General features: G+C 41.0%; 1 protein-coding gene across 6 annotated transcripts in view; it reads left to right on the top strand.

The window, feature by feature from the left end:
- The window catches only part of hspg2 (heparan sulfate proteoglycan 2), a 103,587-nt gene that overhangs the window by 16,670 nt on the left and 71,691 nt on the right, over nucleotides 1-15,226 (top strand). For all 6 annotated transcript variants that reach the window (XM_087833328.1, XM_087833327.1, XM_087833325.1 and 3 more), the window contains exons 2-3: nucleotides 11,013-11,142; nucleotides 11,432-11,482. In XM_087833328.1, the coding sequence (XP_087689454.1) occupies nucleotides 11,013-11,142; nucleotides 11,432-11,482 (181 nt within the window). The remainder of the gene's footprint in view (nucleotides 1-11,012; nucleotides 11,143-11,431; nucleotides 11,483-15,226) is intronic.

Below are 15,226 nucleotides of genomic sequence, written 5' to 3'. Positions count from 1 at the left end.
CATGTGGCACAGTTGGGCCACCTTTACTTAAACATCCCTCTAATTTTACAGCAGGTCTTTACATTTAGTAAAATGTTCTTTTTCACTGTTTTCACACAAGTGCATGTTGATATAGACATTAAACCTTTCATCTCACCCATCATGCACACCAAATGAAGTAGGGATTTCATGCATAATCAGACAGCAGGAGTACTCCCCAAGCAATATTAGATAAAATGTAACTACGGTAACAGTGAATAATGTTTATGCCTGAAGACAAAGATGAGTTCATCTGTCGCCGAAGTGTCAGATGATCTCGATTGCAAATTGCCCATTACTAATGGTTCATAGTGTTAATATGTTTCAAATTTCTTCTTAATTGCTGGCTGTAGGTACCAAGACCATGATACTCCCATCAATATTTATTTTATAATAATTTTAACAACTAGAGAACCCCTTTCGTGCTTGTTTGTGTGGGCTGTGATGAAAGCTAACCCGTTCTTATTGCTCATGGATATTTTGCGCTGTTCGGCAAGTAAGGCCAGATCAGATTTTTCCTACCATGCTCCTTGTCTACTCCCACTTTTGGTCTTTCTGTGGAGCGAAGGTTTGCCAAAGCAGCTGCCAGGTAATTTCCAAGTTAGAATGGAGGGGCGGGCTCTTGAAAGGCAAGGTTAACCTCTGAATTTCTCCTCTCTTTGCACCCTTTGATGATTCTTGTCAACATCAGACAGCAGTGTCTTGTTTGCTCTGCAGCACAGAACATCTGGAGGGGAGCACAGCTCTCTTTCATGCTTCAGCCCTATTATGTTTATATTAATGGCATAAACAGCTGTGGAAGAATATTTTGTTCTCACAGGCCTAATATAGGCCTTGGCAAAGCTAACAGAACTGTACTGTTAGTACTGTTGTGGGGGGGAAAAAGAATAGTAACGGGACTTTGATGTGCAGATGGTGTCCAACAAAGACATGTTTTATTGTGATGTTCTGAGCTCAAAGTGTATCTTGGGTCTCTGAACAAGGACTGTTCAAAACTCCCAGTATGAGATGCTTAACATGTTGCAACTGCCTTTCATTCCAGAAACTTCACAGTGGTTCCCTGCAAAGCCCAGTTAATTATGAGATTGCCATCCCAAAGAGCATGACCTTGGGAACTGGTGGAAAGTGGCTTTACTGACATGAAACTATTCCCTAAGGCCCGGACACCTGAAGGTCATTCCCTTCCTGCCAAAAGCCTATTCTGCTCACAAATTCAAGACTCTGTTATTGTCAAGATGCAGATGTTTACTTTCTGCACCTCACTGAGAAGCTGTGGATGTGTTGCAGCTCTAAAGATTCAATTTCAGTTGCAGAAATGGTTGCATGAAGTGCCTTTCCTACACGGTACAATGGTGATATACACAGGTGATATACACAGTGTGGCCAAGTCAACAGGTGGTGTCAGATTAGTTGGTCCTGAGGTGAGAATGAGCAAGAGAGGAAGCGAGGAGGGCAACTCTACTGCATTCAGCGTAGGGAAGCAAGTGCTTAATTGCTTAGCTAGAAAGCAAACCTTTAAATCAACTAATTATAATCTATGTTTAAAAAATACATATTTTAAGTCATGTTAGCACCTTGGTTTTTGGGTTAGTAATGCCAGGGTATTGGCTTTCCTCTAAATTAAAATACCTTAAAAACCTTTCACTGGATTTCTGGGGGATTTTGTACAGAGGGTGACACTCATTGGGTGACACCGGAATGAGTGTTAAAATGCCTGTGTCTTTGTCACAAATCTATGAGGGTGGGAAGCCACAATAATGCCCCTCATCTTGACGACAACCAAACGCCCATCCCAGCAAGAGAAGGAGGGCCAAAGAGTGAGAGTCCCAGAGGACCAGAGGCAACAGTCAGTCGACCCCACTAGAGGCCAGCCACCCTGATATTTGCCTAGAACAGTGTCCCAGGCACCCAAAAACCACCCAAAACCTAGCATTGCCATGCAGGGCCAGCACCCGCCACCACAAGCACCCCAGGCCCCACATCCCAAGACCGTTAGACAACACCCGCTTCAGTCCTCCACTGCCACTAACCGAGGTAGACACACATTCACTCCAAAACCACAACCTCAGCTCTCCGGCCCCTAGAAGGCCACACCTGTAATCCCAGAGACCACCATCTGCAAGGCAAACAGGGAAAAGAGACTACAGGCATCCACTAAGTAATGGAATTGATAAGTGGGGACCAGTGAGGGACAAATTCATCCAGTTGGTATTTTGAAGACATTCTCTAAAAACTAATGTGATCAAGAAGTACATTTCTATATTGACTGATACATAAGCTGTTTTTTGATTTCCAGTTCATGAGAATAGTTTTCTTGGCGATAGATAAGGAAGTAAGGAGTATATGCGATGCATTTGCTTCCATATGTCACCTAAGATGCACAGCTTGGGTGAGGTTGGGATACTGCAACTAAACTGTGTGGATAGCTCTTCACATATCCTCTGCCAGAATCTCTGGACAGGCCTGCAGGAGTACATATAGTTCTCAGCAGAGTTGTCTTTGCTATAGGTGCATATTAGTATGTAAGGCCCATTTGGAACAGCCTTTGTCCTGTATGGTGTGTTCTGTAGAGAATTTTGTATTGTATAAGTTCTAAATTGGGGCTTTTAGTCATTTTGAAGGTGTTTAAGCCTATTTGTGTCCAGAAGTTTTGATGTGGACCAATGGAAAGATCTCGTTCCCACTTCACAGTTAGGATTGAAAGTAATTAGTCAGTTTTAAACAATATCTTATACATTTTTGATAATCATTTGGGATACAGATATTTAAAATGTTGTTACTCAAGTTGGTGTTTGTAGATTCAGTTGACTGGGATTGAATATTTCCTGTATGATGGACTTCAGTTTCAGACATTCAAGGAATTCGCCATTGTTGATTCTGGACCATATATACTAGCGATACACAGATCCATATTTTGAATACATAAATTAAGTCTTATAAACTTTGTCTTCTAGATCTGTAATAGTGTTGTTAACAGTGAAGTTTATTTTTCTGCTAATTAATTTGGCTACGCCTCTTTTTTTTGAGTTGTAACGGGCTGAGAACGTGTGAGGGAACTGTGGAGAACTGAGTGCGTGTACAAGATGTTTTGGACATGTGAGTCTCCTGTAGAAAGACAATGTCTGCCGGTAAGTCATTTAATCGGTTAGTAATTTTAAGCCTCTTTTCCCTGGAACCGATTCCACATACATTCCATGAGACAAACCTCAGGGTGGTCATGTTTAAACTAACTAGTGGAATGTTGAATGTTTGCTAAACACTCATCAATAAAATACTGCAAACTGTCCAAGTCTTCTTTGCCGTCCTCCAGAGTGTTGCAATCGATTGAAATATGCCTGTAATTCTTATTTTTATTACCTTTAAAGCTGTCAAAGAGTAAATTGGCAGAGAAAGTTAGTGACAGAAATGTTTGCAGTTAGTGGCACATTATGTCCAGTGCTGCTGAGATTTTAGTTTCATCCTGCGATATCACAGCATAGCTTTCTTCACTTACCTTCCCTTAGATTAGCTCCTTTACTTCATTAAAATTTACGATATCCACTGCTCACCTTTGAGTTAATAATAGTGGAATGGCTGTTTTGAAAACTATCGGCTACATTGTAAGGTAAATACTGTGCAAGGATATCAATAGTTTTTATATTGCATATCTACTGAGACTCAATCTGATATTTGTCCTGAGCTTTTGCTGTGTTTCAGAGTCATCTAGATGTTCAGGCAACTCAGATCTCTGATCTCTCCTAGTTCCCCAGTGGGAAGAAAAGCAGACTTCTTAAGTGACACAGCAGTGCTTTCAAAGGGGCTCTTTCTGTTATAAATAAACAGGCCAGGGCTGGCCAAGCTAGAGCTGCTCTTCCCCTCTGAGCTGCTACAGGTCTTAACACCTCGCCTGTCAGCTGTTGTCTGGGGGAACTGGGCCCTTTTTTCCCCTCCTCCCTGTAGGACACTCTCAGAAAAGTTACCGGAAACACATGCACTATTTTAAGACCATGCACTGCTGTAGTGTTTATGTTGTGACATGCATCTCAGGTGGGCAAGGACTTGATGGTGTTTTTTGCCTTTTTAAGTATTCTACTACAGTTTGTGTTGTGCCCATGAGCATATAAACATTAATTGGCACATTTTTCTCACAATAAGCGCACCAGGAGCTAAACCTCCAATCCAGTAAAGTCAGCTTTCTCACTAACCGCACTGGCCTATTAAAACAGATTAGTTTCATTCCAAAACTAGTGGGCTGATAACTATTAGGCAGTGTATGCATGCATTCCTTTATACCTGCACCATACCAATGCAGTGGGGGGGGGGATTGCTGAGCTTTTGTTCATTAATGTTGGGGTTACTAAGGACTGACCATTGAAAAAGGAGTGGCTGTCATTCTAGGTGGTCTGTTAATGCAGCATCCTGCTGGGGTGATCATTGAAATTACTGTGTTTCTTTAGCTGTCAGTTAGGTTTTCACGCCTAGGATTATTTGGGGGGTAATGTGGTCATGCTATATTATCCCAGCCACATTGGGAATGCAATATAGGTTTTGAAATCACTTACATCTACCTAAGAAAATTTGAGAAAATCAGTGTTTATGCAGTTTTTTTGATGATTTAATATAAAGTCTTATGCTGTATGTTTCTTCTAAACTCTCAACAATACAACATAAATAAAGAGTAAAAGTAGCAAGGCTCCAAGTCTTGTCGTTTTGCTGTCACTGAGGCTGACAAAAAGACCATTAGAGATAGGATTTCATTTAGCATTAGGCTGGGGTATCTTGTTTCACGGCTGGTTTGCAATCTCTGCTCCCTGTCTGGTCATGGTGTCGCCAGGCTGACCTTTTAGCCCGAAATACAGTATGTTATCGTGACTCGCTCCAATTCGCGAGTGATATTGTTTTGAACCAATTTAGATTCACACAAAAAGAAAAACATTTTAACCTATGTTGGACATCTAACGATGTAGTGGAATCAGTTAGCATCAGTCACATTTAAAGCACTTGAGCAGACCAAAATAACAGGTATGAAAGGTGTAAAAGTAAGTAATATTTGTAAGCATGTATTCACTCCTCCATTTTAATTCCATGGGAACAACAAAGGAAAAACTCATCACCTTTTCCAGTTGCCTCCAGTGCAGATATCCTTTCTCATCCTGTTTAGCTGCACCATGTACACAAGTCTATACAGGCTGGATGCTTATTTTGACATGCCTCCCTAAACAGTGAGGGTTGGTATAAAGGGAAAGGCGTGTGTGTGAGGCTGTGTGGCAAATGCTAGCCCGAGGCCATGTTTGCTTGCCACATGGAATGTTTGGCCCTCCTATAAAGGGATGGACATTAGATAAAAGCAACAGACTGAGGCTGGGATCTTACATGCTTGTGGATGACAACAGACTGCTGCAGAAGCAACTGATTAATAATTTTTCTTACATATTATGCTGCTTGTGCTAACATCACTGTTAAAATTTACCCTAGTGGATGTAAAAAGCATAACTCTGGTATAACTAATACCTTAACTCAGTGGTTCCCAAACTTTTTTTGCTAGGCCCCCCTTTGTTTTACAAGAAAAATGTTCGGCCCCCGCGCACGCACGCACGCACGCACAAACACATCCTCCAACCACACACACCCATATTTTGCTCCATTGCGGTTTATTTCACACCTCAAACATTTAGTAAACAATTAAGCAAATACAAGTAATCTGCAATAAATTACAGGTAGTAAGAAAATAAACTACTAACTCTTTTACGCTACGTCCACACCTACACAGGTATTTTTGAAAAGGCAGCTGTTTCGTCCACACGTAAACGGTGTTTAGAATCACTGAAAATGGAGATTATTTAAAACTCCTTTTTTTGCATTTACGTGTGGACGAAGAATACAGAGTTCGTCACGCAACGTCAAAGGTATGTGCCTTTTTTCACGTCACGCTGTGTGCACGTTATTGTTTACATGAGATGAATTGCAGAATGGCAGATAGAGACAAAATACTGTTACTGTTAATCTGACTATCTTCAGGTTTTTACACGCTTACATATACACACGCAGTTACTGTTCCTCCATTTAGAAAGGCAGAGGCGTCACGGTGTAATTATCTTACGTGCAGTTGTTTTTTTCATGTGTAATAATATTCAACATTGCTATCAATACATTTTTCAAAAATGCCTCTCTGTGCAAAATGGCTTTAAAAACATAAACAACTGTGGGATACTGTTTGTCCGTGGTTTGGAGAGCCCAGCGCTGCTCCCAACGAAGGGAAAACCAATTCTGCAGGGGAGACCTACCTCGGCACTTGTGCAGGTGAAGCAAAAGGGCAGATATGCTTCACCAGATTTTCTAGTTTTTTCTAGTTGCTTAACTGGTCTTGAGCAATAGTTATCCAAGTTTTCTGAAGGTTTTTTCATTTTCATTTTTAGTCCAGTCTTTGTACCAATCCATTTTCAGATGATTTTTATTTAGCCACTTAATGCTAATCTATGACTCATTCAAGCTAAAAAAACAAAACAAAAAACAAACACCTAACCCAATTTTGAATTGCATCTTTTCCATTGCAATGCAATGCTTCTTATTGCATTGCACCCTGCAGCATCATTCTCCAAATACCAGTATATAACTGAAGCAGAAGATGGTCGAGCAGACACTCCAAAAATGTGTTCAGAAATGTGGACATATGCTATTCTGGGCCCCTTCCTTCTCACTGCTATTCATTTCTTCTGAAGAAATCTGGTGTGTTTGTTCCACCCACAGCATTAGTCACTGAACACTTTAAAAAGCCAATCTGTGAATAATGTCAAAGGGCTCCTTAAACTTCCTTCCTGTCCAGTCACATTAGATTAAACCATGTAGAAATACCAATGCATTGCTGAGTGCAGAAGGGCCACATTGTGCAAGTGCTTTATCCAGTAGGGGCTCAAGCAGAGGTTTACTGTCGGAACTGGTAGTTTGTCAAATCACAGACCACTCCTACGCAGGTTAAATGTAGAAATTTGTATCATACAAACATAAAAATCCTGCACTAGTAACACAGATCTGTAGTCAAAGGTGTGCAAAGGAACGGTGCTCTTGGGCTTATCTCTTTTCCTCTTTTCCTTTCATCACTCTTTCACAACACTCAGCCAAGCATGTTGTAAAACCTCCCTCATATCTGAAAACAGCAATGTTTTGAGATGAGCAGATTTAGCATCTTAATATTTTTTAACTGTAGCATGAGAATTATGTAATTTCTTTTATTCTCTCAGTAGCTTTTTTCATGTTGTTTTCTTTGTATGCACATACAACATATTTTTACCTGCTGTAGTAGACCTGATCTAGCGTAGGCCTGCTTGTTCACAACACCTATTCCTCAGATAACAATGGGTCAGCTAAAGGGAGTTCAATGACTCAACCTGCATTGGTGCCCGGTTGTGCTTGGTTGGCCCTTTTTCAACCTACCCTAAGTATGTGTCAAGCTTTCATCTACTTGAAGCTTTCTACGGTTTACATTCCATTCCTGCATAGTACATGCTGCGACTTCAAGCCCAAGCAGATATTAGAGAGGGTAAAAGGAAGAGAAGGTGTGGTGGGTAAAAAGAGATGGAGGGTCAAGTAGGCTGAGAATTCATCTAGTGAAGGTTTTCTGCTTGCATAAAAGGTCACAACTTGGCGTTTGGATCAAATTGATTGGAATGAGCAATGCTGCCTTTTTCCAGCTTTCATTTTTCTGTTTTTGCATATCCCAAGCTCTCATGGGAACAAAGGCTGATAGGTTGTGTGAGCTCAAGAGGTGATTTAAATGCTAAACCTGTGCTGCTGCTATCAACAAATAGCGTCAGCTGCTATCAATAAACATTTTAATGAGAGAGCATCACTTGCGGGAGACTCGTGTCTGTCATGAGCAAATCCAATTTCTTTCTCTTTTTTTTACTGTAAAACACTGGCTGCGCCTTTAAGATATTTCCTACAGATTGTCCTGCAGCTGCATCAGTGGGTTTATTAACAGAGTGGGCGAACTGAATCCCTGAAGAAATCTTCTCACGCTTCCTCTGACAGGCTTTGGATATCACTGAGATGTAGCCAGGACGGGAATGCTGACGTGTGGGTGTATGATAGTGTGTGTCTGTTCATGCAAGGCTGTATTTGACCGTGTTTGTTTGCGCGTGGTACCAAATGCCAGTGTTTGTGAGTTTTTTTACTTATCTGCATTAGAATCAGTTTGCACTTCTGTTTTGCCTTCCACAGTTTCACGCTTGTTATAATTTGGCATGCAGGCAGCACAATACCACTAAGTGCCAATCAGTTTTCATCAAAGGGCAGACGAGGAGGTTAATATGGGAAAGTTAATGTGAAACTCATCAGCACAGAATAATGATAGATTAAAAATGCAAAAAAACAAAAATTGCAATGAAATGCTTGAATGATGAATAAAAGGGCTTGCAGTGCAAATATTAGCATTAGGGAGGCATTACTTGTTGAGAACCAGAGATGATAGCAGGCCTCCAGCTGCAAGACTCAACGACAGCTGACAGTATTTCAGTCTTGAAAGGTTCTTGGCTCACTTTTTGTGTAGTGCGATCAATCGTTTTCCAAAACGTTTTGCTTCTCACTCATTGCCGTCATCATCAGTTGTTCATGCTAAACAGCTGAAGGTCTGTATTGTCTCATGTCACCTGCCACTCATTATTCATGGATTCCATCATTTCCTTTTGTACAGCTACTACCATTTGGTTTTGCAAGGTCAATGCTGCATATTTTTAAGTAATTTATAAGTAAATATTACATGTGAAAGGTGTCCATGTGTGTTTTTGTGTGTATCTAGGCCACTTCCTGTGTGTTTATGTTGACGCCTACTTTTTTTTTTTTAAAGCCTAACCTGATTACCATGTCTTATTGGAAATTAAAACAAAGTAATAGAGTAATGTGTTTACACAGCAAAGTACTAGAGTCAGGAGAGCTTCTGAGGTGTTTGTCCTCTGGGTGGGGTGGGGTTTGAAGAATTATAGTCCGTCAAGAGCTTTATCTCCAGGGAGAGATAACTCTAACACCACAGACATGTCTCAACCTCAAGACTCAGACTAAAGGTCAGATTAGCTTTTGAACTAGAATGGAGTGAGAGGGCGCATTCACATGGAGTTCTCAGCTCTGTCTAAGATGAGGTCGGCTGACATTCTCAAACAAGTGTTGCTCAGCATGTTAGCTTTAGATCAGGTGTAAATATGCAGCCATCTGTAAGTTTGTTCAGGGTTTTTTTTTTCCACCCAAATGGCATCCAGCATGTCCAGATCATACACCATCCCAAGGGAGTGGGAAGCGGGAGATGATCACACCAATGGTTGGCTGGTCGGCATCACTGAAAAGAATTTGGTTAGTCAGCAGTTTGCTTTTGAAAATGGCCCGGGATTGTTGTTGTAAGGGTGTTCAGTCAGGGGAGAGAGGATTTAGGGGGGTTAGATCTAGTTATTTATTAGCTGGATCCATTCAAATGGGAAAACTACGATGACAGAGTTGGGTGGAAATAGGAACTGGCGTGCCATGCCTACTGGAAATGCCAGAGGTGGCATGCTGCCAGAGTCGTATCTAAACTTATAGCCAGCGTCTGGGCAGTCTGCATGCTGAGATGCTGAGAGCAGAGATAATAAACCCACACTGTGCTCCAGTCAGGCCGCCATAGTAAACTTTATCAAGATGATCAGATATGGGAATGGCTGGAAAAGCTTTGTGTCTTCTCAGTGAGGTGTCTGATGTGTCTGTCACGTGTCCTGCAGGAGGACATTATTCTGGCTACATGCTTATTTGATTTTCTATGTGTTGTCATGCAATAAAGAGAATATTGCAAAAGAATTTGCACTTCCTGAGGCTGGTAGTCTGTAGTTTAATAATTGAGGAAAAGGTCACGTGGAATTATTCTGATGTGGACTGGGTATTCAAATCTCCCTTGAGGTGAATGTACTAACACTCTTTCAAGTTCCATATTTAATAAATCTTTAGATTATGAGCAATACAGCAGGAGAACAGGCACAGCACAAAGCAATACATTTATGCTAACATGCCTCACTAACGTGGCAAATTGTGGTAAACAGGATCAAAAGCCACTTTTCCTTTTTGAGCTGACATTTTATGACTTTTTGATGTTTCAATTCAATTCCATTTTATTTATATAGCCAAATCACAACAATAGTTGCCTCTAGGCACCTTACATTGTAAGGTAGAGAGCCTACAATAAAACAGAAAAAGGACAACATTCAGATGATTCCTTATAAGCAAGCACTTTGGCAACAGTCGAAAGGAAAAACTCCCATTTAACAGGAACAAACCAAGCTCAGGGAGATGTGGCCATCTGCTGCGACCGGGAGATGACAAAGAAAAAATACTCATGTGCATCATGGGAAGCCCTCAGCAGCTTAGACCTATCGCAGCATAACTAAGGAAGGATTCAAGGTCACCTGATCCAGCCCTTACCAAACACTTTATCAAAAAGAAAGGTTTTGGTTAGAGGTGCTAGAGGGCACATGATGGTTTATTGATTGACTATTTCCTGATTCCAAGGTACAGAGTCAGTTTTGAAGGACTAGTTGTGGTATGTGGCATATATTTTTAGCCTGGAGAACAGAGTGTAAAGGATACTTTAACAGATTAGTGTCATTCTGATCTGAACTTCAGCTGCTTTTTCTGGCTTTCGGAAATAAGTTTTATTTGTGTGTGTGCCTGTGTACTTACGCAGGTATTCCTGTGCTCGTCATTGGATTTGGAGTCAGCTGTGAATTTCTGTCGCATTAACATTTACATGAGGAAAAAACATAAACGCCATGTTTTGAATTTAAGCGTGTGGACGGAAAAAAATAGAACTTAGATGTCGTGAACTTTTAATTGCACGCTGTTAAAAGAGATAATAAAAGATTAAAGTAAACAGATCACAATGCCCCATTTCCCATTCCAGCTTTTGTTTTCTCTGCACAATTCCAGAGCTCATGCATAGCACTGGGTGTAACCCTTTTCCCAAGAGACTTCAACCCTTATTAATCACTCTGTGTTTACTGCAGGTGACACAGGCCTCCAAGGTATGGGGAGAGGTTCCTCTGCCAGAAGATTTGGAGGCAGAAAAAACTGTCCAGGGATCTCAGAGTTTACTGGATGATGATGAGGACTTTGCAGCTGATGAAGCGTCAGGAGGTGGGTTTGGTAAAAGCTGCATAACCACAAAGCAACAGCTGCTCTTAATTCACACCATTTATGCTATCAATATAAATTCTTAAGATTGTTAACCCACGCCAAAACAGAAAATTGGTAAATATTTGTTCAGAGATTCGTCTTATAGTGACTTGCGAGATTCTGACTGTTTAAGGGGAATATAGATGTCCAGGAGATTTGGTGCACTACTTTAAATATAATTGAATAAAGCATGTTTTCCTCACCTCAAATTGGCACATTGACCTATACTTCTGTTTCTCTCATTCCAAAGACCAGCCCAGTGGAGAGGAATATGGAAGCACACCGTGGCCTGATAGCACAAGTAAGTGAAGAGACAATCTTGTGGATCTAACAATTCACTCTGACAGATTTTGTTTACATGCGGTGGATCACTCAGCCCTCTAAAGCTCCCCCATCTGCGACTCTGACGTGCACCAGTAGCATCGTGTGCGCGCGCGTGTGTCACTGCGTGCGTTTGTGCATGCACACTTGTGCATAATGTCTGTCGGTGCCTGAGTGATGATACCTCCACATCCTGCTACACCCTCTCCTCCCTAATCGCCAGCTTGCCAGACTCTGGTCATAACACAGGGCCTTGGCTTTATGTTTGAGACATAAACATCTCCTCTTTCATCCTTTTAACCATTGGCGAAGGTGACAGCACAATAAGATACATAAACGCCCAATGAACAATAAAAACTGCGGGAAAGCACCTCTACCCCATTATTTTTATTCAGACTTGTATTCTGTTCAAGGAACACACTATATCACTGCACATAGTTTCAGAAAAAAATAATGCAGAAACCATAAACTTTGCATGATGGTCTGACTCTTTAATCATACTTAAAGTTTATGTGTGCCGCTGTTCTTGGTCCGTGTTTTATAGTTTTTACAATCCATGGGTTGCTTTCCATTGCAGACAGCAAAATAAGTAAGAATTACTGTTACCTGACCTTTTCACTGAACATGTGTGCATGCTACTCAGGGTTAGCCACAAAGGATGCCTTAAGAGTATTAACTAGTAACATGCTACATTTAACTGCTGAGCTGTGATGTTGTAGCTAAATTAATGCTCGACGTCAAAGGATAACTGGAATCGCATCGTAGATATCCATTGCTCAGGTTTTGATTTATAGTTCACCATGAAACTTCACTGATCGATGGAATCCTATATGTGCTTTAATTTTATTAACACTCTATTTTGTGACAGCAATGAGTTAGGTCCAAGCATTGTCCAAAGTTGCCATTTCTCACTTTAGATTACTCTAAGTAAGTACTCTGGTTTAGTCATGACTGCTGACTACTTGTCTGCATGTGCAAACATGACACTCCCTGAATCCACCAGGAAATTGCATGCAATCGGAAATCACAGGTATTAGGGAGCTAATAGGTTAAAGTTCTTTTAATTTTAGTTCTCACATGACACTCGATTAGCTGAAGTCTTTAGATCTACATAGACTATATGTAAAAGATAGAAATTTGCTGCCATAACTTCAGCCATTTTGATCTGGGTATGGCTGCACCCTGGGGCGATCGTGGCTCAAGAGTTGGGAGTTCGCCTTGTAATCGGAAGGTTGCCAGTTCGAGCCCCGGCTTGGACAGTCTCGGTCGTTGTGTCCTTGGGCAATACACTTCACCCGTTTCCTACTGGTGGTGGTCAGAGGGCCCGGTGGCGCCAGTGTCTGGCAGCCTCGCCTCTGTCAGTGCGCCCCAGGGCGCTGTGGCTACAATGTAGCTTGCCATCACCAGTGTGTGAATGGGTGGATGACTGGTTGTGTAAAGCGCTTTGGGGTCCTTAGGGACTAGAAAAGCGCTATACAAATACAGGCCATTTACCATTTTTTAAAGCATACCATAACTTATCATCCTGTTTGACTGTAATGAGGACCAGAATTTATGAAAAGAACATTAAATTGTATTCAGTAATACCATAGATTCAAAAGTAGATTCCATATGAAGAGCCAGTGAACTAAAAGGTCATTTCCAAAATACTCTGACACATAATAGACTATTTTTTTGTAACAATTCGTGGAGCTAATTACATCAGGGCACAATAATTGTTTTGGTAGCAAGCTAGCATAAGAGCATCATGCGCTTCACTCACAGAAATAGCAATTCTGCCTGGCCTCACAGAATCTAGGCCAGTTAAAGGTGCCAGAGGATATTTTGACACGGCTAGCATTAATGTGTGTGGTGTTGACATCATGTGATAGCGGCAGATTAGACTAGCAAGGCTTAACTGACTGTTGAATCACTTTTTGACTCAACCTTCAGTATTTGTTTAGCGTTGACTGATTGAGACATACTTAAAGGGAATGCATTTTTACCCCATAAACACAGTTTTGCAGATTATTTCAGTTGTACTCCTGCCTTCTGCAGCACGGTGAGCTGCTCTTATAATAAGAATGGCAGAAAGATTTGTGTGAGAAAAAATATTTAAAAGTCATAAAAGACAACGCAAATCAGTGTTCTGTTCACAGTACAGGATGAGAAAATATATTTCCATTTGTGTGTGTTAACATTTTGAGCATGAATGAGTCAAGAACAGTCCCAAGTTCTCTGGTTCCATAAACTTCCTTGCTTTTGTTTTCACATAGAGGTCAATTTTCTTTTAATGTAGCTGTTGAAAAGAAAGTTGAGATTATTTGGTGCTTTCTTAATTATATTGCCTTATCTCAAAGGTGCCTGGACACATTTGCATTCTCCCCAGTATGACCGTGGTCGTAAGACTAGTGTAGTCAGACTAGCGCCATATATAGATCTGAGTAAATCTGCCTTGGGAAGGAAATTCTGTTTCCTGTGCTGAATCCTGAATACTTTGCTGAGTGTCTCTGTCCTGTTGGCTGTCCAGACAATTCACCCAAGCCTGTGCCTTCCTTCCCCCTCCACTTCTGTAAATGGCGAGACGCTGGCGGTACAGATGCCCCCATTATGCTTTGTATCCTGTTGTGTGACTGTTTGCTGATGGTTAAGGAATTCCCAATTCCCTTTGTCTCAGACATGTAAAACGAATCCCTGCAAAACATCTGGAATTGAAACTGCTCTTAAATAAGAGCTATTGTGAACCCTCTTCTGTGTATTGTTGCTCTTTGTCTCCCTCTTAATCATAGTCTGCAATCTTTTCCAGAGATATGGAAACTGTGTCCCATGTCCTCCTAACCTTTCACCGTGACCTCTAAACTCAGAGTCCCAAAGAGATTTCTTTGGGACAACTTATCTGCTCTGTGAGAGCCTTTCCTTGTTCCACTGGCTCCATTACAGACATTCCCAGTGTTCTAAGGATATTGGCCACTTTGTTTAGGACATAAGGAAACAAAGGTTACCAGGCCACTCGCTTGTAATAGTGTAGTAATTAGCAAAAGGCCGCTGGGGTTACGCTCTGCACAGTGTTTATTTTGGGTAAAAAGCTTGAGAATTTTTTTTTTTAAATATACTTAGACCAGGGTGAAAAAACATGGCAGACCACTTCTTTTTCTATATAAATAAATAAAGGTAATTAACCATTACTAAAAATAAGGTTTATGCCCCAGCTTAACAGTACTAGTAATCAGCAAAATATATTTTCATTATTTTCTAGTGGTTAATTCACTATGTTGTTGTAAATATGTATGTAAGTTGTTGTTATCCAAGAAAAAGTAAGTAGTAAAGCACATTGTTTGGAGCACCTCGGAGTTCCACTCCACCTGTGTGGAGTTTGCACGTTCTCTTATGTCTCCATGGGCCAGGTACTCTGACTTCCTCCCACGGTCCAAAGACATGCAGTTAGTGGGGTTGAGTTAATTGGTAATTCTAAATTTCCCATATGTGTGAATATCAGCGCAAATGGTCGGCCTCTCTTTGTTAGCGCTGCAACACACTGGCAGCCTGTCCAGGGTGTACCCTGCCTCTCGCCCTATAAAAGCTGGGATAGGCTCCATCCCTCCCCCCACAACCCTGATAAGGATAAGTGGAAGAGAATGGAAGGATGGATTATTATTTTTTGATTAAAATGCAGAATAACAAATAATATTTGTTTTTAGTAGTTGAATATTATGCTTGATTAATTTCTGACTTCTCAGAGAAGTCC

The sequence above is a fragment of the Neolamprologus brichardi genome, chromosome 20, assembly GCF_056152115.1.
Source record: "Neolamprologus brichardi isolate AB-2024 chromosome 20, ASM5615211v1, whole genome shotgun sequence".
Classification (NCBI taxonomy): domain Eukaryota; kingdom Metazoa; phylum Chordata; class Actinopteri; order Cichliformes; family Cichlidae; genus Neolamprologus; species Neolamprologus brichardi.
Note: the sequence above shows the minus strand (reverse complement) of the source record. Positions and strands in the feature narration are given on the sequence as shown.